The following is a 25,980-nucleotide window of genomic DNA, read 5'->3' on the forward strand; positions in this document are numbered from 1 at the left end:
ATAGCGAATGCTACGGACGTACGAGACGTATACGAAGCGTAGGCGTAACCTAAGCGAAGGGGTCGGCCTCGGAAATAACGTACCTCTACGATTACTGCTTATCGCTATTATTATAGATAGCCTAGAGGCTACGTCTACTAACGAGCAAAGCATAACTTCTACTAGAATATAGGGCACGGAACATTAGTTAACAAAAGCAAAAGTTAAATTAGGCATAGCTAGGCGTTATGCCTGCTAGTATAGCTAGGCGTTATGCCTACTAACAGTAAGGGTATCTCTAGGTGCCCGTAGGCCGAACTAATAGGGCCCGTAGGCTAAACATACGAAGGGCGGCCGGCCTAGGCGGCGCTACCCTTAACTATCGGCAGCTTAACTACTAGCGGCGGTAATAGCGACGGCGCTAGTAGCACTATTAGGGCCGCTAGCGGCACTATTAGGGCCGGGGGCGTCGTTACCCTCGCTATCCGAGGAGGACTCGCTATCGTTACGACGGTAAGCCGTAGCGTTAGCGGCGTCTAGAAGGTCGTCCTCTAAGTCCTAACGGTACTCGTCGATGTCCGAAGCGGAGGAGTCGGACGAGTTAATATCCTTACCGTCCTTATCGTTATCGCTATCGTTAGGAGCGGTAGCGACCGTAGGCTAGAAGCTAGCGAAGTATATAGCGATCGCCTCGAGGGCGCTAGCGGAGCGCGCGGCGATAGTATTAGCCTTAGTAGCGGCACGGCGGGACTTAGTAGCCTCCTATAAATTAATAAGGTTAGATACGGTCGCGCGACATATAAGCGGAACGTAGGGATAAAGTAACATACCTAAGCGAGGTACTTAAGGGCGGCGCGCTTACGTACCTCCTCGCGGAAGGCGGCGACGGTAAGCGGTAAGCGCTTAACCTTATCGGCGTCCTTACGAAGGCGGACGTTACCGACGTAGGAGTTAGGGTCGTGCTCGGCGGTGTCGAGGTAATAAAGGAAGCGGGCGCGCTCGCGGGCTACGCGTGCCTTAAGCTAGCGGAGCTTAAGCGTAGCGGTAGCGTTAACCCTACGGCTAGCGCGAACGGCGATAAAGGCGTCTAAGACGCGATAGTAGCGAACGAGGCGGTTAAAGGCCTTAGCTAAGTAGTCGTCTAGAGGCATATAGGCGTACTTAGTAGTAGCGCAGTAGGGGCACTTTATTAGGGGGCCCGCATAGAAGGAGTAGTCGTCTATATAGCGGTTAGTAGTAGACGCGTACGGGAAGCGTAGGCTAAAATAAACCTCTCTTATCGGGACTACCCTAGTCCTTAGCGTAGCGGCTATACTAGATAATAGCGTCGTCGATAGCGACGGGGACACCGATAGGCTTAAATAAAGGCATGTTAGCGTACGGTACGGTTACGTTATAGTAGAGTTATGTTTACGAAGAAGAGGCGAGGCGTAAGAGGTACGCGTGCTAAAGAAAGGAAGGAATAAAGAAGTAACGGGCTAGCTTTATTATTATCGCTAGCCGTATGCGTCGCGACGCTAAGGCGTCGCCGCTAAGCGGGCCGCCTACGACGCCCGAACCCTAGCCGGCGTCGCCGGCTCTTATATAGTACGCGCGCGCTACGATAGCGAGGTAGTCTATTAGGCTCTATAGAAGTCGCTTACGACTACGGATTTTAAGGGTAGATATAGGCCGCTAAGGATAGCGTCCTAGAGGGGGGGATAATTATAACGGGATAGGTTACCCTAGTCTTCTCTCTCTCTTTCGCTAAGCCGGCGTTTCCTATACGACACGCTAGCGTAGCATATAAGAAGAGTTCTATAGCTACCCTACGTAGAGCAACGAATAGCTTTAGCTATAGATAGACCTATTATCTAAGAGTGATCCATACGTTGCTATATACCTTTATACCTTTATAGAGGCGTAATACGCTATCGCTTCGAGGGTCGAGGGATTAGAGGTTATTAGTCGATATCGGTGTTAGATTCGGCTTTAGAAGCTAATGTATAATCCTCGACGAAGATACTCTCTATACGACCCTCTAAGTTCTAGTATTTAGCCTTAGGGACTATAACCCTCTTATTACGAGTAGCGTATACGTAGAGGGTACTCTACTTAGCCGCGCGAAGGAGCTACCTATCGAGGCATTAAAGATGTAGCTAGCTCTATAATTCTAGGTAGTTAGTGTCTTAACTAGTAGAGGAATACATGGTATAAAGGTTAGTATTAGGGTTCTTTAAGGTGCTAAATGCAACGGGAAAGTAAGTAGAGACTTAGCTATTAATTTAAGAGAGGTATTAATTTGCGAGAAGTGGTTAGGGTAGTTAGTATAGGAAGGAGGAAGGGAAGCGTCGCAAAGAAAAGTTAGCTAGTATCCGGCACGAACTCGACGCGTCGCTTTACGTAGCTAGGCTAATCGGAGCTTCTAATCTAATCTCCGAGATTAGATCTAGCTAATTAAACGCGTTACAATCCGCATAACCGAAGCGAGGGTTTTTAGTACGGTAACTACTAGTCTCCGGCGAGTGCTAAATTACCTCGAAGTTACTGCTCGGTCGACCCTAGCTAAAAGTTTCGAACGACGACGACGACGACGACGATAAGGTGCCTATTACTGTTAGCATTTAGCATATTCTACTCGATTTACTAATTCTATTCCATGCCAATAGAGTGGAATATTCCACTGATTTTAAGTGGAATATTCTAATATTCCACTTATTCCATGCCATTTAACATCTACACTAGTAGTCGGCTCTACGAGGTAGTTAAGTTAGCGATATACAAGCAAATGGTCATGGATCCTAATCGACTCTATTACCTCTAGCTCCGCCGGCAGCAATTCCATAAGCTCGAATACATTAATATTGCAACCTACAAGCATCAACCTTGCATATAGCCGTCTATCCGTCTGACAACCGCCATGTCAAATCGACATCAGTCAAGTCTATAACGCTGCCAAGCTGCATAACTTGTGCAAAAGGCTATATACAAGCTTCAGTGGCATGCCGCTAGTCGATCCGTACGACTCAAGAGACTACGGATCTACGAGCCAATTACGAGCTCGAAGAGCTCAAAAAACGGTGTGTTCAACGTCTGCAAAAATACCCTATTGCTCCAGTTGATCAACAACTTCTCAAAAGCGTGAGAGAAAGGATCGGAGCTTATGGCAAGATCCTACAGAGATCGTACCCAATCAGCACTTGGGGAGTCTATGATTAACACGTTTTGGCGACCATGCTGTCGAGAAGTCTGAAAAACCATGACCATATTACTGCTCTGCCAGGAGGTACATGGATACTATCTTGTGACAATGAGCTACTCCCTGCAGCATCCTCTTAACGCCATTTTGGATGGTAGTCTCTGCTGACTGGATGTTCTGGTTTCCAACACGTAGAGGTACACACGCACGATATGGCTCAGAGAAAGACCTTCAGGATGATCTCAAGCAAGCGTTTCTCAGACAAACATACAAACACCGGAATCATCAGTTCTTCTCCTAAACATACAGCGTTGATCTTGATCTCAATCGTAGCAAACCTACATCTCTCATCCACTATTTCCCATACTCCTCAGCCAACTCTCTGAAATGCTCATCTCCCTCCTCCGCCTTTTTCTTAAACGCCTCCATATTCTCCTCGATCCACTGCTTATCATCTCCAGCCTGCGGGATAGAAAATCCAGCTTCCATGCCCGCCACTATAGCTCCATAGAACATGACCAATCGCAATTCCGTGCCAGGCACGATTTCCTCCCACGCTTGGGTTAGAGCTTTACTCACGACGTCGTAATCAGATTGTGTGCGGGAAGGCCCATGGCGTACGTATGCGAATATGCGGTTGGATTTATACTGGACATTTGCCAAAGACGTCAGTATCAATTCTTCCACGACACTCACACTTCCCCATCATCTCCACATCGGAAGGGTAGAGATGGCAGGGAAGGGGCATACACATACCTGTTTTCCAGCTACATATGTCCTCTGTCCAGAGATATCCGTAATTCGTACATTTACAAACAACTTCGGAGCCGAAAACTGTTGGCTGTGGATTTTGGTTATTGCCGAGGCTAGGAGGTCTTTTTGGTCGTCGGTGAGGGGGCAGACGTGTTCGACTTCGTAGGCTGGCATGGTTGGAGATTCTTTCTTGTGAGGTTGGTCCTTTTCTTGATGTATTGTTGTAAGAGATTCTTGATGATTTATTATTGCTCAGGAGGTCGCTTATGCTTCATGATCGCTCCAGTGGAGCGGAGCGGGGTAGCGAGGTTATTTGATGGAGTACAATTTGCAGACATCTCTCACCAGCGACGAATTGTCAAAAATGAGCGGTCGTGATGCAGCATGATTGCAAGGCGGTCTAGGGGATAAATCAAAAGCAAATGTTTTCTACTCCTTCACTAGACACTGCTATCTTGCTCAACATCGTCGTGTCTTCTGACTGCTTTTCACAAGCCTGTGCTAGGCGAGGGAGTTTCCCTCGTCGATCCTGCCACATCAATAAAACACCACATTGACAGAAGTGTATAGTTGGGGATGGTGTTAATTATAATTAACGATTGACTAATTCGCAAAGAATTTATAGCGCAAGCTCATGGAAGAGGTTCTTTAGGCAGCGTCCTGTTGCCGTGTGTAGGGGAGCGGTTCATGAGAAAAGATGGGACGGATCCTTGCAGCAGCAGCGGTCTGGCGTATGTCGCTTGCTGTAATCTTGATATGTAAGGCCTGGACGCGGCTTTCGAGTTGTTTGACGCTGCTTACGCGGACAATGGGAACGGCTTCTGGGGATACATGCTTCATGTATGCCAAAGCCTGTTTTTATCAGCATACGTCCCTACTACAAATAATCCCGGAGGGACTCACAGTGTTGGCGATGGTCGCATCCGCCTTTGTGGCAACTTTTCTGAGTTCCTGAGTGACAATCCTGTCTGCCTAAGACGCTGGTGTCAGGCTGAACCTATCGTAAGGTTCTCCTTGCTTGGTGGCCGGTAAGGCTTCGTAAAAGTCGCCCTCTATCTTACACCTTATGGCTTCAGCTTCTTCAGGAATATCACATAGTGTCACACCTAATTCATGGGTTTTGCACATTGGCTGGATCTCGTGTTCGAAGTCGCGAGAGTAGGCAGACCATGTCCCGCGATACACGACAAATCGACAGAGACGAGCGTAATAGGCGTCTACGCATGTTATCAGCGTATGTCCGACTCCCGATCAGTATGGGAACTCAATGCTTACAGCAGTTTGCTTCTGCCACATACCAGGCAGGGGTATCTGAAACGCCCCTAAGAACAAAGTCAGCATCATACTTCGCAGAGTGTTCTTCCAAGTGCTCACAAGAATCTGATATGAGTAGCCTTGACAGCAGAGGTCAGAGGTACCATCATCTTGGTAAGTGTTGCCGCGGCGTCACACTTGAGCGGATTCAGCAGAATACAGACGATAGCCCGGAAACAGTACTACTCACCTGGTGAACGTAGAATATGTCAACCCAAGGTCTATCTAGTCTGCGCAAAGAACTTTCGAGCGAGTCCATGATCGAGTCTTCTTTGGCCCCACTCTCGGAACTTATTGCAATACTTTTCTACCTATCAGGCTGATGAAACCAATCGATGTTCGAGAAGTTGTACTTACATCATGTCCTTGCGAGTATTTCGCATCTTCATCCAGTACCCTATTGTTTTTTCAATCCATGGTTTTTGTGGATTGCTGGCTATGTTTATGAAACTGCCACCAGCCTGGTGAAAGGCGTTCAGGATGTCGAAGAGTATAACTCTTTCGCGGTATCCCGGTGTTGAGTTGCCAAGATCGGAAGGTTCGAGTTCGAGGCACAAAGGAGAAACCCAAAACTTGATGGCCGGCATTAGATGTTGGCGGGTTTCTAGTATATTGGCGACGACGGCCATCTTGGATATTGATATTCGATTCTGGGTAATAATTGATGATATGATGGTTGAGGTGATCAATACTGAACTGTGAAGGTGGATGGAAAGCGGCATAAGTCAGATCTGGTGAAATGTTAGGGTCGCTGCTTCCGCAACACGTTTCGTTCCTGTGATTTGGAGTTCCGGATATCATTTTCATTACGGCGTAGCTCGCATGGAACGCTCCTGCCGGCAAAAAAACTCCCTAAGACCTATCAAGAGTGCCTACTTGTCTTCATGAAGTGGTATCCGTCTGAGTAGTAGTTTTGACTCATACATCGCATCGCGGATGTATGGGCACAGAACGCTGTCAAAAGGCAGGATGTTGTTGGTCTTCATGCAATTGATCAAGGAGATCACCAAGACTGCCGCCCTCAGTTGATCATCAAAACATCCGGTGTTTTCTTCCCAACCGGGGTGATCGGCTTCGGAGGGAGTCACTCCAGCACCGGTGAGTTTTCTCTGCAGCCATCTTCATGATGAATCACTCAGAGTATCGCAGTGTTCTCTTAAGCAGGTTCAAGACGTGACTGCTCTTGACGTGCTTTACTAACACAGATCCCAGTCTGTGGAGCGAATGGGCCTGTCGGCTGTTGATTGCACCGTTGTGATTACTCTGCATCCTGCTCTGTGGAAATCTGGAATGTTGTATCCGGCCAAGGGTCGTAGTGTCAAGAATCTTCGAGGCTTGGTGCAATGTGGATGGAGCGATGTGTCCGCAACATCCGTTGGCAACATTGAAGCCTGTCTGTCCTCGACGATCGCCTCATCCAAACACTTTTTCCGTCAACACTGCCATACCCACAACCATGTTTCCCACCCTCGCTCTGCGAAACTTCGCCTGCCGCATCACTCTGTTCACACGATCAAACTGCAAACTATGTTCAGATGCGAAGGAAATTTTGTCGAATGTATGGGACAAGCGACCCTTCGAGTACGATGAGATCAACGTGATGGACCACTCTGATCAGAAATGGAAGAACATGTATGAGTTTGATACTCCTGTGGTAAGATTGAAAACTGGAATCTTCGCTGTAGTCTATTTAACGGTATTGCAGATACACGTAGACAAGGCAAAGGAGGCCAGCCAATTCGGCACCACCCACGAGGCCAAAAAACTGATGCACAGATTCAAGGAGCACGAGGTCGAGAAATTGATGGACGAAGCCATGATGGATTCACCTTCTTCTTCCTCGACTTCGGCTTGATTGAGGTCCTGTCTCACGTCGCGAACGAATGTATCTTCCCGGCTCAGGTGGGAAACAGCTACTGCCGATGACGGTGCGGGGCATACGCCCTACATGTTTACTCATACAACTGCTTCACTTCTCTTCCGCATCAATTCATTGACTCATCGGAAGATATAACATCACATCCAATTTCACCGAAACTCATCAAGAGTTGACAATCAAAATCTCGACCCTCAGTTCTAGGAGTCAATCATCTGCATCCACTAAATCTCACCGACAATGCAAGCAGCAAATCACCTCCACAAAGCCCTGCACAGCAACACTCTTTCCCTAGGAGCATGGCAAATGCTCCCGGGCTCAAATCTCTCTCGTATCCTCGCCCGTAAAGGCCCAACATGGATCTGCGTCGACACCGAACACGGCAACATCAGCGACAGTGCCATGCACGAGTCCGTCGCCGCTATCGCTTCCTGCAATGTTTCCCCCATCGTCCGCACTGTTTCCAACGAAGGCTGGATGATCAAGCGCGCTCTGGACGCTGGAGCTCATGGCATAGTCATCCCTCAACTAAACACTGCTGAAGAAGCCTCGGCGGTGGTGAAAGCAGCAAAGTTTCCTCCACAGGGTATCAGAGGGTTCGGAAGCCCATTTGCAATGGAGAGGTTCGTGTCGAAGTCAGGCAGCGGCGAACCAGTCTCAGCGGCCGAGTACTTGCAACAAGCCAATGATGCCCTCGTCACCATCATCCAGATCGAAACCCAACAGGCACTGGACAATGTAGACGCCATCGCCGCAGTCCCCGGCGTAGACGTCTTGTTCGTTGGCCCCTACGATCTAGGCAACAGCATCGGCTACCCCATCCTCAGCGAAGGTATGCACGACGAGCTCAAAGCTGCCATTGAGAAGATTCATGCCGCGGCAAAGAAAGCTGGCAAGCACTCGGGCATTTACTGTACAGATGGCGATCAAGCGAGACATTACGCGGACAGAGGGTTCACAATGATCAGTTGTATGACGGACTCATTGGCTTTGGGTCAAGGCGTGAGTACGGCATTGGGCAGGGCAAAGGGATCTTGGGGTCATGCTGCGTTGCAAGGTGTCAAGCAGGGTGCAAGTAAGATTGCTGGGTCGACAGGTGGCGGTGGTAGTGGATCAGGACCATACTGAGACGACTGCTGGTAATCAAGCTTCAACATCATAATTGCAATGTCATCATCTGCCATCAACATACTACGGTTCATGGGGATAGAAAAACGTGACATTCGATCTTGTTTTTGCAATTGTGATTGAGAATGAACCAGGCGCAGACCATGCTTCCAAGGTCCAGTCAGTTGCCCTCTCTCATTGCGAAATAGCTGCATCGGAAAAGAGCAAAGGCTAGGGGAAACAAAGGGGTATAGTCGTTGAAGACAGTCTCAAGCGCTTCCATATCGTCCGCGCCGAGGCAGAATATATCCACCAAGTTACAACAAGTCAAAAGGGAAAAGGAGACAAGAACCAAGGAGGGAAAAAAATCTGAAAGAGTTAAAAGAAACATTATTACAAAAAAGTTCTATGCAGCTGAGTGCGGGACGCTTCGAAACGAAAGAGATAAACGTCGAACTTTTTATGATCATCGCCTTTCAAAAACAAACGCTGTCTCGTTCTTCCTGTTGGTATTATGTTTTACGGCCATCGTGAGGCGTGAGAAGGGAAATGGTCCATCGTGCTTGTTGTCAGACTGTTGAAAGCCCGAACAGAGGCAGCAGTCTACTTCGTATCCTGATGGTCTTGCGATTGACCCTCGTAGTCGTGATGACTTTGTGCAAAAGGTGGTCGCCATCCAACTACTCCTCAGCCCATCTCTTCTCCCGCAACGTCGGCTCACGTCCTTCTCTTTCTCTCGATCCGTCCTGCTCAGCCTTCCAAGCCCAGTACTCGCCCAATCGGATCTCGGCATATGAAGCGTAATCAAAGTCAATTTGCGAGATGGTCGCTTGAATCAGAGCCCAGATACCCCAGTAGAAGCCTGGCAGACCGCGGAAAGTGTCGACTTGGTTTATCAATTGCTGCTTTTCGCGCTCGATGGTTTCCGAATCCGATACAGGAGCGAAATTGCGGTAAGAGGCGAGGTATTGGGTGATGAAGTCGGCGCGCTGACTGCGAGTGGGCAGAACGGTGTAGTCGCAGTCGAAACCGCCCCATTCGGCAAAGTGATTGGCGATATCGAAGGCAGCGGGTGCGGGCGTTGCGTACTCGTAGTCGATAAAGCTTACTGTGAGGCCTTTCCCTCCTTCCCTCTGACCTGGGTGTACGATTACATTGCCGGATAGCAGATCGCAATGGGCGAAAATGTAGTCATAGCCGTCCAAGCCGGGAGTTGAGCCTAGTTCGTGGGAGAGATGTGTGAGTTCTGTTTGTAGCATGTCCTTGCGATCCTTCTCTTTCTGTGTAGCGACTGGTAGCGCGTGAATCCACTCTTGCATGACGGTCCAGAGACTCGGCTTCGGCCTCACATTTCCAGCTTTGTCTACATGTTGTTCGATTTGCGATGCGTCTGAAACGTCATTCTGGTCTTGGAGTGTCTGTAGCGAGCTAATGGCGGCAATGGGTAGTGTGCTGTGCCATTGACCGAGTCTTCGTGCGACGGCGCGGTATACATCTGGTCGGCGGAGGTCTTCTGGACTGCATACGTCGCCCGCGATGTATTTGTACAGTAGGCCGTTCTCGAAGCGTGCGAACAGCGGAGGCGCTAGTCCGCGGCCCGCAAGCAGAGAATGCGATCGAGTTTCTCCTATTGTGGTTGTCAATTGGGAATGCCGCTGGTCGCAGGTAGCAGAGACGTACTCTCGCGGTCTATCAAGACATCTGTTCCTTTACCGTATGCTCTCAAGAGGATGGCATCCGCGTCAATGTCCTGTTGTGTGTATCCTGGTCGCTTCTTGATCGCTTTCATAAGCTGTGGTTGTCGCGGGTCAGTAGAGGGTTCTGGCATGAATGGACATAACGGGCTTGCCTCTTACGTACAGTATTTGTGATGCCCTCTGTGAAAGGGATCAGTTCAACCGGGCCTTCCGAGTGCTCCCAGTCGGGGCATAGTGTGTATATCAGGCGCAGAGCGGACCGCGTCGAATCGGTGTGGTCGTAGCAGAGGTCAATGTGTCGGACGGCCATGGGAGAGTCTGCTCTGAGCAGGTGCAAGTCCATGTTAGATTGTTGCGAATTAAAGTAGAGAGGCAGGCACGCGGGGCAGGCAGTACAGGAAACAGCAATCAAGCAGCGGTGTTGGTAGAGGGTGGAAGTCGAACAAGTTCACACGGATGGTTGCGAGATTCCAGTCGAGCCACGCAGAAAACAAGGCGAAGGTCAAGGGACGGGCAATTGCTGCAAACAAGTTGGTCGTGTGAGTTGAGAGGGGTCTCGGGAATTGGGAATTGGACGAGGGGCCAGTGCAGGATTCAAGCACCCACTTTGGTAGGCCCTGAACTGAAGAACGCGCCTCGACTACGAACATGCCAAGCCGCTCCCTTTTTCCACGGACTTTGATCAAAGGAAAGCCTAGAAAGGGGGGCTCGAAACCCCTTGACCCAGCTCTCGTCGCGACTATTGCAGCAAAACATCCTGCAACCAGACAGTGCACAAACACTCCTTGTAGGGCGCCTTTTCTCTGTTTTCTCTTCTTGTTCGAAATTGCTCCTCACTTTCCTTTCCGCTGTGTCGAGATTACCCGCCCAAAAGGTTTCAAGCTCGGCCTTGGGAGATGACGCACTTTCCTTCCTTCTCTGCTTGCAAAACCTCTCTATTTCCACGTGATTGGTCGTTAAACTATATTGTTTTGGCATGTGATCGTGCTTCGTCCGGCTTGTCGCAGACTTCTAGAATTTGGGCTGCAGAGCTTCGAGCTTCCTTTTCTGGCACTGATCTTCTGAAGGCATTGCAAGCTGATTTTCTGATCAATTGATTGAATAATGTGCTAGCTTTTGTTTGAGACCGCTCGTCAGCACAGTGACATTCGAAGAAAACACAAAAAGTGATCAAAGCAAGCAAATCAGGGGTGGAAACAAGAGTATTAAAGTAGGAGAAACAATAATTTTGCCCTTCCCATAAGTCATGTTTGACCGAAAACGAAAACAGAGAGGATATCTATGGTTGCTAAAAACGCCAGTCGTCCCCAGTTTAGAAAAAGTAATGACAAGAAAAAGAATACAAGAAAGAGACCCATTCGCTCAAAGCCATTGTTACAGTCAGAGCCATTTTGTCAAGACAACTCAGTTCTTAGTGCTGTCGTCGACCTTGACATCAGGCTGTCCGCCGAAAGGCCCTGATCCGAAAGCAGGAGTAGTGTCGTTGGATTGACTAGGTGGGTGGTGGCCATCAACCTTCTGCTGAACTACAACAGGATCTTGCGGCTTGGTGTCAGGGTGAATGTCGAGACCGCTCTCACGGCTCAAATCACTTCGCGATCTGGCACGAGCAAACTTCATGCTGTCGTTATCACCATGACCACGTTCTATCGGGGACCATGCAGCGCCGATACTGCCTGCGACAATACCAGCCATAGCAGCTCCGGCGAATGCAGAGTTTGATCGCGAACGGCCACGCGAGCGGCGGCGCGAGTCGGGAGTGGGAGGTGCAAGTGACTGTGCTTCTCCTTCGCTGTGCTCGCCGTTGGGTGTTTGCGGCAATGACATGCTACTACGCGAACGAGATGCCGAGCGGGAGTGCAGAAGGGCTTCGCGGGGGTGCTTGAGTGTGAACTTGATCTGGTTGAGACGACCGCCCTTGAATCTCTTGATGAAGGCAAGCTCATCACGGATGTCGAGAAGGGCCTGGGTGTATTCGAATGGTCGCTCCTCATCCTCAACAACAAGCTTAGGGGCTGCCTTGCGCTTGACCCACTCAGGGACCAGACGAGCAACAAGCTCATCAGGAATGAGACGGATGATGATACCAACCGGAAGAGAGATGGCACCCAGACCGACAGAGTAGGCCCACTCCTCGCCAGTAAGACGCTGGACACTGAAAGCACGACCTCCCACGAACATGATCATAACTTGTCCGCCAATCATAATGAGCGCGATGAAGATGAAAAATTGGTTGCGTTGGACGCCCTCGAAAATGTTGAACTTGTTGTCAAGACGTCTGTTGTTGAACATGTTGAAGATCTGGAACCAGACGAAGCAGTTGAAGACCATGGCGTTAAGTCTTTCTCTTTCGTTGTCGTCGCTGTAGCTGAGCAGACCGCCATCGTCGCTGCGGTGCTGGCCAAAGAACAGGACGAAAGTGACGACAAGTTGGAAGATTGCTTGGCCAATGATCATCTTCCACATGTTCAATGTTATGAGAGGTGCGGACTTGGGAGCGGGCTTGCGGTTGATGATGTTGCGAGTGGGAGGGTCGGTGGCGAGAGCGAGAGCAGCGAACGTGTCCATGATGAGGTTGACCCAAAGCAGCTGGACTGCAGTCAGGACGGAAGCCTCTTCGTCACTGGCGACGGCGGACACGAAAGCCAACAAGACGGCGGTGATGTTGACGGTGATTTGGAACTGCAAGAACTTCTGGACGGCGTCGTTGACTGCACGACCCCACATGAGTGCCTTGATGATGGAAGCAAAGTTGTCGTCCATGAGAATGATGTCGGATGCCTCCTTTGCGACTTCTGTGCCAGCGATACCCATGGAAAAACCGACATCGGCGGCTTTAAGAGCAGGAGCGTCGTTGGTACCATCACCAGTGACCGCGACTGTTTCGCCCATCTCCTTCAAACGTTTGACGAGAACACGCTTGTCATCGGGAGAAGATCTTGCTAGGACTTGGAGCTTGGGAATAACGGCCAACTGCTCTTGCTTGGACATCTTTCTGAAGACAGGTCCTTCAAGAGCGACACCTCCAGTGGTGAAGATACCGCACTCAGTAGCAATAGCCTTTGCAGTCAAAATGTTGTCACCAGTAACCATACGGGGGAAGACACCAGCAGTAAGGCAATCCATGACAGCCTCTGTTACACCGGAGCGTAGAGGGTCCTGGATACCAATGACACCGAGGAAGGTCATGTCCTTGAGGATATCTTCGAAGACAGCTTGAGTCTTGTCATCCTCTTGTCTGCGAGCGTTCTTTGGCGGCCATTGTTCGAATTCGCGATAAAGGAACCCGATAGTACGGAGAGAGTTAGATGCGTAGGTCTCGATAAGCTGGTTGAGAGTCGTGACATTGTCGTTAGAGATGGACACGGCGTCGACACCCTTGCTAGGGTCTCTGATGATCATTGTAGCATGTCTCAGCATGATCTCAGAAGCACCCTTGACATAGAGTCTGTACTTGTTGCCAACCTTCTGGACAACACCCATGCACTTGCGACCAGAGTCGAAAGGCATGAATTGAACAAGCTCGGCGTTTGAGCGTTCAGTGATAATGGAGTCCATACCAAGGAAGTCGCGGGCAAAGGACAGGAGAGCAGTCTCGGTCTTTGAGCCGATGAAAGTGGGCTTACCATTCTCTTCACCCTCGAAGGCAGTGGAGTTCAGCGCTATCGAGTCCTTCATGAGAACCTTTACGTTGTCGCCCAGGGTACTGACAAACTCGGTGGTATCCAAGCTGTCGACGGCACCTTGACTCTCCTGATCCTTGCTGCTCTTGCCACTAAAGCGGGAAGTTGTTCCGACAGTGCCAGCGACAACAGTCATGACATTTTGGGTGAGAGTACCGGTCTTGTCGGAGCAGACTGTGGTAGCGTTACCCATGGTTTCGCAGGATCTGAGCACACGAACAAGATTGTTATCTTTAGTCATACGCTTGGTAGCAAAGGCCAGGGCCAGCGTGACTGCCAAGGGCAGACCCTCAGGGACTGCTACGACAACAATGGTGACAGCGACAATCAGGATGTTGAGGAAGTTTTGTGCCTTGTCCGATGGGCTTCTATCGTCATTGGGCAGCTTTGCGCAGAACTTGATGAGCAGAACGACGAACAGCAGCAGTGCGGCAGCTCCACCAAGTTTGGCAATGTACTCGGCCAGAACGTTCAGCTTGGATTGCAGAGGGGTAACCTCGTTGTCCTCGCGAAGAGACATCATGGTTTTTCCGTAACTCGAGTTCACACCAGTAGCGACGACGAGGAATTTGCCCACACCCTCGGTGATCTTGGCTCCAGAAAGAATGAAAGGATCGAGTTTCTTAAGAGGCTCTTGGGCTTCCATGGCGCGCCACACCTCCTCAGAGGCGCTCTTCTTGATAATATCAGATTCACCGGTTGCAGAAGATTCGTCGCACTTGATGCCGTGACCTTCGATAAGCACACCATCGACTGGGACCATGTCACCAGGTTCGAGAAGCAAGACATCACCAGCGAAGATGTCGTGAACGGAAATCTCCTGAGTCTTTCCAGAGCGAATGACCTTGACCATGCGGTTGTCCTTCTTCTTGTTGAGTTTGACGAATTGACGCTCCTTCTGCCAGTCGTTGAGGGCACCGACAGAGACGACGATGACAATAGCGACAACGATAGCGACACCTTCGACCCACTCCACTCTAGGGACACCAGGGGCGTGGGGGGTTCCGAAAGTCTGGTACAGACCAAGAGCGAGTGAGACAACGGCGGCTCCGGTAAGCAAAAGGAGAATCTTGTCCTTGTATGCTTCCCAAGCGAGAAGCCAGAGTGGCTTCGCCTTCTTTTCGGGAAGGCGGTTGTCGCCAAAGATGCGATGACGGTCAGCAAAGGCGCCCGAGCCAGGTGTAGTAGCGTTGCCGGCCTGCGAGTGGTATTGTGCGTTGGGGTTCTGGTGGTCAGTGGCCTCCTCGAACGATACGTGACCATCAAGGTGTTGTTCATCCAAGCTCAGACCAGTCTTGCGGTCTGTTCGGAGACCCTTCTCGATACCGGCGATACCTCCTAGGGCATGGAATGCGCCCAGACTCTTGGGGTTGTACATTTTTCCCATCTGACCAGGAGTGAAAGCGAAGGGATTGTTCTCTCTGCTGAAGTCGGGCTCGGTGCCGGGATCAGGATGTAATGCCTCGGTGGCGCTAAGGACTTCGGGACCACCATGGCTGTCTTGCGGGCCAAAGGCTTTGGGCATACCGTGTTCTGGTGATGAGTTTACGTATGTGCCTGTTGATGTGGACTCTGCACCGAGTGTGTCGAAGGAACCAGCGCGCGAGCGGGCCGGAGGAACGGAGAGGAAGTTCTGATGGTTGTTGAAGGTCGGTGATGATACATTGTGAGGAGAGGTCGGTCGGCTGTTCTCGTTATCAAACGAGTTTGATGGGCGCAGCTCAGTGGGCGAAGTCTGGTAGGGGTGCAGCCCTGTTGAAGATTGGTCATTGCCCTGCACGGCGGAGCTGTTGTCAGAAAGGGTGTCCATTGCGATGTCCGGATTCGAGGGTCTACCCACTGCTGAAGTGTCTATGGTGATGGTGGGTGCCCTGTTACGGCGACCTTGGACGGGCGTGTCCTGGTCTTGGTTGAAAGGATTTGAGTCTGACATGGTTGTGTGGCTGTTGTTGCGCCGCAAGGATGCAGCACGCTGTGGTTATGTGAAGTTCAATGAACAATGGACATTCGCAGAGCTGTGGCTTGACCTTTGATGCAGTGGAATGGGGCGAATAGAGAGGCTGTGCTGAAGGCGTCAAGCTGTGGTCGAGGCCGTGGCAGTGGCAGTGAGGGCTCAAGTGATGTCGTTCAGGGATGGTAGATGCTCATAGGACTAGACACATGATAGAGCATCAGCAATCCGACATGACTTGGCCCATATACAAATGTCATACGGCAGGGGGGCGCAGTGATAAAAGTCCAAGAGCCAAGTCTTTCTTGGTCTCGTTTGGCTGGTTGCTATGCGGTAGAAGAATGTGGAAAGAGGCTTTATTACACTTTACCATCGACACTGCCCGTTGCGGGTTATTCAGTATGCCAACGCTCGTCTTCACCGGCCGGCTAGTAGCTGTGTGCAGCGTGCTCGAGTAGCGATATGCTAGGCACTGCGGCGATAGGCAGGCTGTGCTGAGTCAAATGGTCGTTTTTGCGAATATGCAACTGCTCGATTTGATAAACAGCTTCACATGAGCTGATGCGCAGAGGGAGAAGGGAGCAGGGAAGCTTCGAACAACAAGGAGTCAATTGTATAGACAGAACTGGATTTGAACTGCGACTGTCGCCAGACAAAGAAAGTCAGCAAGCAGTTGTCAGAAGACACAGCTGTTCGCCAGCTCTAACTACTTTTCTCCTCCCTTGACCTTTCGCATGGTGTTGTGACATTGGCGGTGTTCGTGCCAAGAGCACTGCCCCAAAGATGAAAGCACTAGCGTGAGGCTTCTCGATCGACCCTTCCCGCCTCGGCCCCCTGTCAAAGAGCCTCATCGTCCGCTTCCATTGGCCGTTGCGCCTGACTCTTGCTCGGCCATGGTCTTCTTTATGTGACCTGCCTCCTCCCTGTGCATCTCCTGGCGGCTCCATACAGTGTTTGCGCGACCTTGGGTGCTTGACACACACCAAAATGCCGCAACAGTTTTTCTTTGCCCAGCCGAGCACAGCATGAATCTGGGGCCTAAAGTAATCGATAAATTACTACAACCGAAGCCTTGGTCCTTTCTCATTCAACGCACAAACACTCTCATTTCAACATTCTGCAACCGAACAGATGCTATAGATTGTCCTGTTGTGATGCCATGGCTATCAGCAAAACAGCCACTTGACAGTGGTGGCGCTTTGGTGCGACTCCATCGACTGGCCCTTGGCTTCTTGTATCCCAACGACCTGTCTCGTGGACGAATTGAAGCAGGCATCACTTTGATACATTCTAAATCTTGAGCTCTGTACTTCTTCACATCTGCTGTGCTTACCTTCCGCCATACTCCGCAAATCCACTTATTGACTCAAGCCTACATGATGGCGTGAGGATCATATCTCGCTCATCGTCGACCTTCTTGAAGAGGACATGCTTTTCGAAGCTTCGATAGGCCGGGAATTGGCATCCAAGTACACAGCCCCCCGCCAAGGTCAACAGGCACACCACAGGATACCGCAGAGTGAGGTCAGCGATTGCTCCGGTTTCTGCTTACCCGTACGCCCTACACGAGCATGGTCTACACTGTGACAATTGGCAAATCGTATCGGAAAGAAGGCCGTCATCACCTGTGTCTATCTCTATCTTCTATGAAGCATTCAGGCAAATCGCTATGAGCTTGTAACATAGACCGCGGTCGGCCAAGCATCAGCCCTGTCCGTCATCAAGCGCCAAACACTCTTCGTAACAGGTACGGCGCAAAGAGGTCAACACCGGGCGACTGTACACATCTTCCGACTCGGTTACCTGCATTGGGGCTGAGCCAGTTGCCTGCATCACCAGGGATTTCACCCTCGCCGTCGTCCGGAGCCCGCTTCTTTCTACCACGCGTGTCAACCACCGTCATTCCCCGTGTCCACTGACCCGTCGTCTCGATTCTGATATCCTCGTCCTTCTTGATCTTCCAACCAGCATCGTCGTGAGTAATTGCATACCAAATGCACAGAGGGTCGTGCAATTCGAGACCAACGGAATCTCCACTCACACCTTCCATCAACGACTCAACCTTTGCGAAAGTCGAGTTCAGGAATGCTGCGGTCCACTCTGCCAAGGGCGACCCAGCCTCGATCAAAGGCTGAATGGTCTGTTTAACCTGCCCCCTTGTGATCTTATGAGGTGTGGTGATATCGAGTGGGAAGACGGTAAGCTTGAGTTGTCTCGACAGCTTCGCCGGGTACGGTGCCAAGTGAGGCAGTGATTCTGAGCCAGGCAGTGCAGGAGGAATGGTCGAGTTCGGGGTGGGCGAAGTAAGTGCATATACACGGGCCGTGGCGATGCTGTCGGCATACGTGTTGAACTCGGCCACGGGAGTTACCTTGTTACGAATATTTAGATCTGTGCGTAGGAGTGTTTGGGGAGCCTTTATCAGACGAAAGGGCGGCTCTGGGATTGAGACGGATGGGTAGATAGGGGGAGGGGGCTGGCGTACATTTCCTGGCTCGTTGATGGTATTTCCCATCACGACTACTTCCTTGACACGCAAGAAGGTCTCTGGATCTTGAGCTGCTGCGATGGCCAAGTTGGTCAGAGGTCCAATCGCAACGATGGTGATGGTGTCTGGTTCGTTCTCCTTCAACAGACGCAAGATCTCCTCATGCGAACGACGCTGAGATGGCTTGAACATAGAAGACTCCCGCACTTCTTGAGAGGCATCGAAAAGTGTCTTCCACGTCTCCTGGGGAGTCAAATGAGGGTGCTTTAATCATGTCAGTCAACCGAAGCTCTTGCCATACAGACTTTGCCAGCACATACACTAGAATGAATACCACCAAGACCATCGATACCGTCTATCTGGAGGTCAGTATCTCATCATGATTGCTGTGTCCTCGTAGTACTCACGGAAGAAGTCGGCCATCATGAGCTGCTCTGCCAGTGGTTCTTCAGCACCGACGGCGACAAGAGGCTTCGAAGCTCTCAAAGTCTCGAAGCCCAGGTCTTTTCCATTCTTCTGTCTCCATGCGATCTCCTGCTCCACATGGTGGAACAAGGAGACTGCGTTACGGAGACAGTTTTGGACATCAATATTGCCGAATGTCAGGGAGATGAGGAGGACTTCAATTTCTTCGGGGGTGGCAGAAAATGCTAGTAGCATAGCCAGGATATCATCAACTCCCTAGGATAGCGTGTTGGCCAACATGTTGATGATAGGACGACTAAGTCGGTATAGGCAGACGTACTGGGTCGGTATCAATGATGATCTTTTGCTTGGGCGCCATGATGGTGGATGTTTCGATTCTATATCTTCCGGTAGACTCAAGGTAATGTTGATGAGTTGCAAAGACAATGTCTGAATCCTGCGATGTGTTATCTTGATATGTCCTGCATCGAGAGTAGTGGATGCTCAGTGTCAGAAAGCGTGACGTTGCTGCCCGCTTTTTTGACACGACTCTATCTTACAACAGCAAATCACTTTATTGTAATATAGACTCGATCAGGATATGATTTTCAGCCTCAAAGACAAGTGAGAGTAGCAGAGAACATAACGGCTTGAAAGTATGTAGCTCGAAGAAATCAAAGGCAGTCTCAGAGAGATATCCTTCAGTCCACACAATGACAGGGTGGCAGCAATAACAAGCTCGTCGGACTTCACTTGGAGGATGCTTTGTGCACAGACCACATCAACGCGAATAAAACTTTCTTCCTCCTTGCGATCCTTCTTCCTCCTCTCAACAATGTCTAGATGGTTGTCTTTAGAGTCTCGGTACGACTTTTCAATGTTTGTACAGGTCCATGAGGCCTCATTCAGCGTGCTCCGACAGCCACAGAATCAAATACGCCTTCTGTCTAATTGTATCTATCTTCTCTCGGGAAGAGATGGGAATGCAGCATGGACATGGGTGTGAAATCTCTATCTTTTATATACATGATACTTTTCGTGAGTTGAACTTCTGAGTGCAGCAGCGTATCTACTTGATACCTTGCGCGCGCTGTCTCATCTTCAATCTGAGGAAGGAACGAAGGAGAGTCAACAAACAAAGAATTTCGCGATGAAGGGAGTTGCGGATTTTCTCACCTCAAGAGACCTGCCTTTGGGCAACTTACGGTCGACGCGCTATCGCCATTCTTTTCGTAAAAGGCATTGCAGCATTCGTACAAAGCGTCAATCTTTGTGCGATCAGCCGTGTTCTTGAGCTCGTGAACAGAGTTCAGCCTACCTGCTTCTGGCATTTGCTCTCGTCGTAGCCGTTCTTCTGTATGCAGTCTGGTACTGCGTGAGCAGGCTGTCTCCAAGATACAGACACAACACCATACCTTGAATAGCACATGCGCGAGGATGACACGGAGGGTCTGTCTTGAGATCTTTGTCCAAACCCTGCACTGCATCAGTCCAATTGCATTCTGAGAAAATGTGTGAAGGCTGTCTTTGTCTCCTTCACCTCAGAAGTGATGACTTCATACCATGATTGTGATTGTTGTGAAAGCCGTATAGGAAATGAAGCGTGAAGACTTGAGACAAAGTGAAGAATTGAAAGAGTGGACAGGACGATTCTCGCAACTTCTGTGGAACGTCGAGTCTTGTAATAATGCGGTGTTGTATGCGACTGCCAGGCGCTTCAGTGGACGGGAATCGACGAAATGGCATCTGCGACAAAAGAGGACCCCGCGCGTGTCTTCAGTTGAGCGCGAACTGGCGTCACTGCTGCCTTTTCATCTTCAACTCTCGACTCTCCAACACTTCCTTTCGCATTCACACGCGCCCTGCATCAAGGTATTTCTCCTGCGACCAGCCTTCGTCTCTTTCTGCCACAGCTGATCACCGACTCAGCTCTTCCATATCCAGCATTCTCGACCCGCGCCACCACGTGAGTCGCATCAGCAGTAAAGAACCACTTCTTTGACAGCACACGGTACGATCTCCCGTCTCTCCAACATCTCGCATCATCAACAATCAATCTCTCAAACACAGCCATCTGACTCGCTGCACCGTATACAGAACAAACACAATGTCCGACACTGGATCTCCACCTCAGAAGCCCGAGGGCGGCGAGCACCTTAACATCAAGGTCACCGATAACAACAACGAGGTCTACTTCAAGATCAAGCGCACCACCCAGCTCAAGAAGCTCATGGATGCCTTCTGCGACCGTCAAGGCAAGGCTCCCACCAGCGTGCGATTCCTCTTCGATGGTCAAAGAGTCAACCCCACCGATAACCCAGAGACTGTGAGTAGTTGCCTTGATATCCCCACCTCCATCTTTTGAACCACACCTAACGCGAGCCCACAGCTCGACATGCAAGACGGCGACACTCTCGAGGTCCATCAGGAGCAGATCGGTGGCTGCTGATCTCGTCCTTCTCAACACAACCCACCATACCCACTAAACTCGACGGAGCCGTAAGAGAAACATACTGGATGGCCACATCAACAATGAACAGACGAAGGAAAGGAAAGGGGTGCACTTATAAGTGCAACTTGGCGTTTTTACTGCCCAAGCTGGAGTTTTCGTTTACACCAAGGGGCGGCCCCGTCTATACCAGGCCCTGAATTGAGGCGTGAACTTCTGCAAGGCGCTATTCTTTGTCGCCAGGAGGGGCATGCACGATGGTTTTTTCCCTCGCCTTTTCTTGCGGCCAGTATTTTACTCCTTTTCTACCTTTTTGTTCACAGACTCTTGCAAAAGGCGATCGTGGTTATCATAAATCAAGATCTGATTGCTATTGAACTTTCTGTCTCGAGTTTGTCTCCCTTCTGCTGCTTCAAATGCTATCAAGCTTTTGCATTATCGACTTCAAACGAGGAATGTCATGCTGCTTTATTTTCTTTCGCCCCTCAAATGCACCCATGATTCCGCAGAAAACGGCCCCTGTTGGAAGTTCAAGAAAACGCTGCCCTCTTCAGCCTTTATGTCCTCCGTACTGCTTGATGGTTCTTCAACTGCCTCAGCTCAGCATGTGCCTTTTCTGGCCCAATAACCCAGCATGCTCTTGCCTCTGCGCGACCTCTTCTAGAGTCACTTGACAAGACGCTCTTTTGTCGCCAAAGGCCATGCCACGAACCCCTAGCCCTTGTAGCTACATGTGGCGCCATCATCCAAGATAGCAGCCATTCTCACAACCCAAGCTCCAAATTCTCTGGAGTCCAGACTTTCTCCACAACCGTGCATTCAAACGTTGTTCCTTCGCGCAGACCCATCCCCCTTTTCTTCAATCATCCCAAATAGCAGCTTTAGCCTTGGCTGCGTCCTCCTCGGCCTTTTTTCTAGCTTCTCGCTCCACATCTCTCTTTCTCTTCTCTTGCTCTCTGATGGCTTTGTCGTAAGCTCTTTGTTCCTCGGTGCGTCTGGGCATCTTGACACCCAATGCGCCGGCGATAAGGCGGTGAGCTACTGCGTTTGTCTTTTCCGGACGGCGTTCGAGGGTCGAGGTTGAGGTGGCAGAGCCTGAGGCGGAGGAGGAGGGGCGAGATATAGGGCGGGAGGGGAGAGTGGTGGTTGTGGTGGTTGGAGGTGTGAGTGAGCGAGAGGGTGGGGAGGGTGCGGCTGAGCGGTTTTTGAGATGGGGTGGGATGTAGGATGACTTGGGAGCAGCAGCAGCTGGTGACGAGTCGCGGTCGGTGGTGGAGGCAGAGACGGATTCAGGTTTGGCGGAAAGTTGGGGAGTGGTGGTGATGTCCTTGTCTGAACCAGCCTCTTCCTCCCACGATTCTGCAACTTCAGGCTCCTTGACTGGTGCCTTCGTCGACGCGGTCGAGGTGCCAGGGTACTTCTTGTGGGGCGGCATGCTCTTGGTTGTGGTCTTAGGCTCGGCTACGGACTCGGCTGCTTGCTCTGGGGCAGCAGTGGGTGTCTTGTCGTTGGGAACAGACATGGTTGAAGTAGGAGGTGTGCGAGTGTCGGAAGTCTTGGGCGCTTGGGATGACTTGCGGTGTGGTGGTGTGTAGCGAGGAGCATCAGCATGTCGCTTGGAATTCAAGGACATCTTCTCCATATTGTGTGAGAGTCTGTCGGTCGTGTGAGAGCTAGCCATAGTGAAGGTGCGGATTCGAGGAGTCAAATGGTATGAAGTGAGAGGATCAAGATCGACCAGAGGATGCGAGTGGGAAGGGTAGCGACCAACAGCAAGCGAGTAAGCAAAGCAAACAATCAGGGAAGAAGAGATAGTGAAAGAAAGTGGGGAATTTTAGTCCGAGTGAACAGAAAATGGTATACGACTTGATCTCGAGTCAGAAAGTGAAATCGCAAAGCCAAAATCGAACCCCACGTTTGGAACAGATTGCGGGGATCTCGGCATCCACTGACATCACATCTATCTGCATCACAACAGAGTGTGCTTTTCTGCTGCGAGTCCTCTCGTGAGATGTGATGATATGATGAGTCTTGGTCATGTTTTGGTCTCTGTAGACCGACTTCTCACATCAACCATCGGCATCTCACAATCGCATCAAGGTTTCGATCAACATCATCATCTCAAAACAACATCTCCGATTTCGGCAAAACCTCACTGATGCCGGTCGTTCTCCACCTTTGACTTACCGGATGATGTCTCCGTAGGATATATATCTTCTCTTGTATTTACTCCTTATTTCGTTATTTCAACCTTGACCTCTCGAACACCCTCACCATGCCTGTACCTCGAGGAATACCTGGCCTCTCTCGGCTCAGGACGCGAGCCTTTTCAACCTCAGTAGCAAGGACATCCTACGAAGACACCGTTCAGAACCTGAAGATCGGGAAACACACCAGAGTGCTATACCAAGGTTTCACCGGAAGAGTAGCGACCCAAAATGCCAAAGAATCTCTGGAATGGGGTACCAACATCGTTGGCGGCGTCAAGCCCGGAAGTACTGGAGAACATCTGGGCTTGCCTGTCCTGCCCACAGTTCGAGAAGCAAAAGAGCAGTTGAAACCGGACGCTACGGCTATCTATGTTGCTGCACCTCATGCGGGAAAGGCCATTGAGGAGGCGATTGAAGCCGAGATCCCGTTAATCGTTGCTGTGGCTGAACATATCCCTCTTCATGATATTCTACGGGTATGAAAACAGAGTGAATTGAAGATGAAACAAATGCTGATTCGAACAGATCATGTCAATCCTGAAGACTCAGTCAAAGAGTAGATTGGTTGGTGCAAATGCTCCAGGTATCATCTCAGCAATTGGCAAGTGCAGGATAGGCTTCCAACCACTACCGACATTCTCTCCTGGACACATCGGGATCGTAGCCAAGTCAGGCACTCTGAGTTACGAGACTGTGGCTTCGATCACTCGTTCTGGACTCGGCCAAAGTCTATGTATCGGCATGGGAGGTGATGTCGTAGCAGGCACAAACTTCGTTGATGCTCTTCGAGTATTCGAGACAGATCCGGATACGGAAGCAATTGTGCTTGTTGGTGAGGTAGGAGGAAGCGCTGAACAGGAGGCGGCAGATTGGATCAAGGACTACCACCAGCGCGAGAAGAACCCCAAGTGAGTTTCATGAAACGTGCAGACGGAATCTTGCTGACATCGTCTCGAGGCCTATCGCTGCTCTCGTAGGAGGAAGAATGGCACCTCCAGGACGAGTGATGGGCCATGCAGGCGCCTGGGCTGGCGTTGGCGAGGCTACTGCTGAAGAAAAGTACAAGATCCTGCAGAACGCAGGAGTGACCATGGTCGATCACCCAGAGAAGTTCGGTAATGTCATGAAGAGTCTGCTGAAGCAGGCCGGCAAGGACGTAAGTAAGATCCAACAATCAGCTGCTGCCAACCAGCGTAGAGGCATGCATACGATGAGGCAGGCACGACCCAGAGTTGTCTCGCGAGCTCAGAAGATCAACCTCGGCCAGCAGAGAGATCTCCATCTTCGAGAACAAAAGGCAGTAGACCACCTGAGTAAATCTCTGAAAGGCTTCACCATCTCTGAAGAAACGCCACAAGACACAGACAGCGTCTACCTTAGCATATCTGTCGACAGATCAAACCGCCAACCCTGCATCATAACTTCCCCCTCCTCCAACCCACGCAAGATCCATCACCGTCTCCGCCGTTTCCCATACTCTTACCTCGAAGGTCCCGACAAAGCAACCATAATGGAAGCAATCAAGCACCTACGACTAGACGCCGCACCCCCAGCCGCTCACGCCCAAACCGCAAAACTGATTTCCTCCCTCGCCTCCCTCCACCGCTCCCAAGAAGCTGTCAGCCTCGCCGTAAATCTCTCCATCTCCTCTTCCGGCACTTTACACCTCTCCTCTCCTCAACTCTTCTACGACGACGCAGCATTCAAATCCAACAACCGCCACCCTGAGCTCCACGCCCTCCGCGACCCTTCCCAGGAAAACGCAGTCGAAGTGGAAGCGGAGAAGTCAGGAATCGTGTTTGTGAAATTGAACACAGATGACCCACACGCCTCCATAGGCACACTCGTCAACGGCGCAGGTCTAGCCATGAACACCATCGACGCCCTCGCCCTGCCCCCTCACAACGGCGCCTGCTCCAACTTCCTCGACACCGGCGGCAAAGCGACTTCCCAAACCGTAAAAAAGTCCTTTGAACTCATCCTTTCCGATCCGAGGGTTAAAGTAATTTTTGTGAATATCTTCGGTGGACTTACGGATTGTGGCATGATTGCTGATGGTGTTATATTGGCGTTCAAGGAGGTGGATATGAGGGGTATCCCGGTGGTTGTGAGGTTGAGGGGCACTAATGAGGAAGAGGGGCAGAGGAAAATTGCCGAGTCGGGGTTGGAACTAGAGGCGTTTGATGGGTTTGAAGAGGCGGCGAGGAGGGTTGTTGAGTTGAGTGGTCAGTAGAGAGGTGTATATCTTTTAGAATAGATGCATGTGTGTTCGCATAGGTAAACACGGATGCTACAGTGCTCTGACACGAGAAGTGAGTCCGGCAAAGACCATTGACACATCACTTCTGATAATGCAATTAGGTCAAGAGGACGATTGAAGATGTCAAGAATCAGGCAATGAGCGGTCGAGTCACACAAAGAGTGTTGACTAATCAGGAAGACTGATGTGCACATAAAGGCTAGTGATCAATAACCAGATCGTCTCACAATCATCTTGTGTATTGCTATTTCTCAAGGACAAGAAAAAAATGCACAGATCTAGAGAGCGTGAAGCAGGAATAGAAATCGAAACGATTGGAAGAATTTCCTTGCGGATGTAGGATGGTGACGTGCTATCAACAAGAAACAACAAAAACTCCACGCAAAGATGAAAGGTTCGGTGGTCCAAATGTAGGGAGATGACCGGCTAGAAATGCATGAGGGATACCGCAAAAAGGAATCAGGATGTCCAGAATCGAACTTCCATTAACGATTTCTCCAAAACGCCGCGCAGAGTTAACGAGCATCCGAAAGACGAGTAGACAAGAAAAAGGGGAAAAGAGACAGCGAGTGAAAAATGCAAGTTTGAGGAGAAAAAAGAAATGGTCGTGGCTTTCAGCTCTGCTGAATC

General features: G+C 50.4%; 12 protein-coding genes across 12 annotated transcripts; 4 read left to right on the forward strand and 8 right to left on the reverse strand.

Annotated features, from left to right (window-relative positions):
• Positions 1–809: 809 nt before the first annotated feature.
• On the reverse strand, positions 810–1,130 carry M438DRAFT_340574 (uncharacterized protein; the record flags this gene model as incomplete). The annotated part of the gene is made up of 2 exons (XM_029904334.1): positions 810–1,001; positions 1,053–1,130. The coding sequence occupies 2 exons, from the start codon at positions 1,128–1,130 to the stop codon at positions 810–812; spliced, it is 270 nt and encodes an 89-aa protein (XP_029754681.1).
• A 2,320-nt stretch (positions 1,131–3,450) lies between these two features.
• Positions 3,451–4,107, reverse strand: M438DRAFT_307813 (uncharacterized protein). Its single transcript, XM_029902316.1, has 2 exons — positions 3,914–4,107; positions 3,451–3,805 (listed from the first exon to the last, which is right to left on the reverse strand). Exons 1-2 carry the CDS (start codon positions 4,082–4,084, stop codon positions 3,512–3,514), a joined length of 465 nt encoding a protein of 154 aa, XP_029754682.1. The 5' UTR covers positions 4,085–4,107; the 3' UTR covers positions 3,451–3,511.
• A 451-nt stretch (positions 4,108–4,558) lies between these two features.
• Positions 4,559–6,239, reverse strand: M438DRAFT_389785 (Aldo/keto reductase; the record flags this gene model as incomplete). The annotated part of the gene is made up of 7 exons (XM_029909040.1): positions 5,582–6,239; positions 5,415–5,526; positions 5,285–5,361; positions 5,186–5,232; positions 4,974–5,127; positions 4,814–4,853; positions 4,559–4,762 (listed from the first exon to the last, which is right to left on the reverse strand). The coding sequence occupies exons 1-7, from the start codon at positions 5,944–5,946 to the stop codon at positions 4,559–4,561; spliced, it is 999 nt and encodes a 332-aa protein (XP_029754683.1). The 5' UTR covers positions 5,947–6,239.
• A 441-nt stretch (positions 6,240–6,680) lies between these two features.
• On the forward strand, positions 6,681–7,079 carry M438DRAFT_285548 (uncharacterized protein; the record flags this gene model as incomplete). Its single annotated transcript, XM_029901536.1, has 2 exons — positions 6,681–6,878; positions 6,930–7,079. 2 exons carry the CDS (start codon positions 6,681–6,683, stop codon positions 7,077–7,079), a joined length of 348 nt encoding a protein of 115 aa, XP_029754684.1.
• A 261-nt stretch (positions 7,080–7,340) lies between these two features.
• On the forward strand, positions 7,341–8,228 carry M438DRAFT_285528 (2,4-dihydroxyhept-2-ene-1,7-dioic acid aldolase; the record flags this gene model as incomplete). Its single annotated transcript, XM_029901534.1, has 1 exon — positions 7,341–8,228. The coding sequence occupies one exon, from the start codon at positions 7,341–7,343 to the stop codon at positions 8,226–8,228; it is 888 nt and encodes a 295-aa protein (XP_029754685.1).
• Positions 8,229–8,887: 659 nt separating this feature from the next.
• On the reverse strand, positions 8,888–10,247 carry M438DRAFT_285549 (kinase-like protein; the record flags this gene model as incomplete). Its single annotated transcript, XM_029901537.1, has 3 exons — positions 8,888–9,834; positions 9,888–9,999; positions 10,068–10,247. The coding sequence occupies 3 exons, from the start codon at positions 10,245–10,247 to the stop codon at positions 8,888–8,890; spliced, it is 1,239 nt and encodes a 412-aa protein (XP_029754686.1).
• Positions 10,248–10,976: 729 nt separating this feature from the next.
• M438DRAFT_350373 (calcium-translocating P-type ATPase) lies at positions 10,977–15,976 on the reverse strand. The gene is made up of 3 exons (XM_029906615.1): positions 15,902–15,976; positions 15,428–15,739; positions 10,977–15,361 (listed from the first exon to the last, which is right to left on the reverse strand). The coding sequence occupies exons 2-3, from the start codon at positions 15,518–15,520 to the stop codon at positions 11,309–11,311; spliced, it is 4,146 nt and encodes a 1,381-aa protein (XP_029754687.1). The 5' UTR covers positions 15,521–15,739; positions 15,902–15,976; the 3' UTR covers positions 10,977–11,308.
• A 1,012-nt stretch (positions 15,977–16,988) lies between these two features.
• Positions 16,989–19,043, reverse strand: M438DRAFT_350374 (nucleoside hydrolase). The gene is made up of 5 exons (XM_029906616.1): positions 18,772–19,043; positions 18,434–18,707; positions 18,347–18,381; positions 18,024–18,290; positions 16,989–17,909 (listed from the first exon to the last, which is right to left on the reverse strand). Exons 1-5 carry the CDS (start codon positions 18,808–18,810, stop codon positions 17,259–17,261), a joined length of 1,266 nt encoding a protein of 421 aa, XP_029754688.1. The 5' UTR covers positions 18,811–19,043; the 3' UTR covers positions 16,989–17,258.
• Positions 19,044–19,216: 173 nt separating this feature from the next.
• On the reverse strand, positions 19,217–20,147 carry M438DRAFT_172237 (DUF1903-domain-containing protein). The gene is made up of 5 exons (XM_029899133.1): positions 19,994–20,147; positions 19,847–19,907; positions 19,750–19,796; positions 19,608–19,699; positions 19,217–19,537 (listed from the first exon to the last, which is right to left on the reverse strand). Exons 1-5 carry the CDS (start codon positions 19,994–19,996, stop codon positions 19,501–19,503), a joined length of 240 nt encoding a protein of 79 aa, XP_029754689.1. The 5' UTR covers positions 19,997–20,147; the 3' UTR covers positions 19,217–19,500.
• Positions 20,148–20,538: 391 nt separating this feature from the next.
• Positions 20,539–20,880, forward strand: M438DRAFT_340581 (ubiquitin-like protein; the record flags this gene model as incomplete). The annotated part of the gene is made up of 2 exons (XM_029904335.1): positions 20,539–20,757; positions 20,821–20,880. 2 exons carry the CDS (start codon positions 20,539–20,541, stop codon positions 20,878–20,880), a joined length of 279 nt encoding a protein of 92 aa, XP_029754690.1.
• Positions 20,881–21,623: 743 nt separating this feature from the next.
• M438DRAFT_172355 (uncharacterized protein) lies at positions 21,624–22,659 on the reverse strand. Its single transcript, XM_029899134.1, has 2 exons — positions 22,054–22,659; positions 21,624–21,975 (listed from the first exon to the last, which is right to left on the reverse strand). The coding sequence occupies exons 1-2, from the start codon at positions 22,559–22,561 to the stop codon at positions 21,740–21,742; spliced, it is 744 nt and encodes a 247-aa protein (XP_029754691.1). The 5' UTR covers positions 22,562–22,659; the 3' UTR covers positions 21,624–21,739.
• A 496-nt stretch (positions 22,660–23,155) lies between these two features.
• M438DRAFT_340583 (succinyl-CoA ligase subunit alpha) lies at positions 23,156–25,323 on the forward strand (the record flags this gene model as incomplete). The annotated part of the gene is made up of 3 exons (XM_029904336.1): positions 23,156–23,566; positions 23,616–23,998; positions 24,048–25,323. The coding sequence occupies 3 exons, from the start codon at positions 23,156–23,158 to the stop codon at positions 25,321–25,323; spliced, it is 2,070 nt and encodes a 689-aa protein (XP_029754692.1).
• Between the last annotated feature and the right edge of the window lie 657 nt (positions 25,324–25,980).

Source organism: Aureobasidium pullulans (genome assembly GCF_000721785.1).
Source record: "Aureobasidium pullulans EXF-150 unplaced genomic scaffold scaffold_48, whole genome shotgun sequence".
Taxonomy (NCBI): Eukaryota; Fungi; Ascomycota; class Dothideomycetes; order Dothideales; family Saccotheciaceae; genus Aureobasidium; species Aureobasidium pullulans.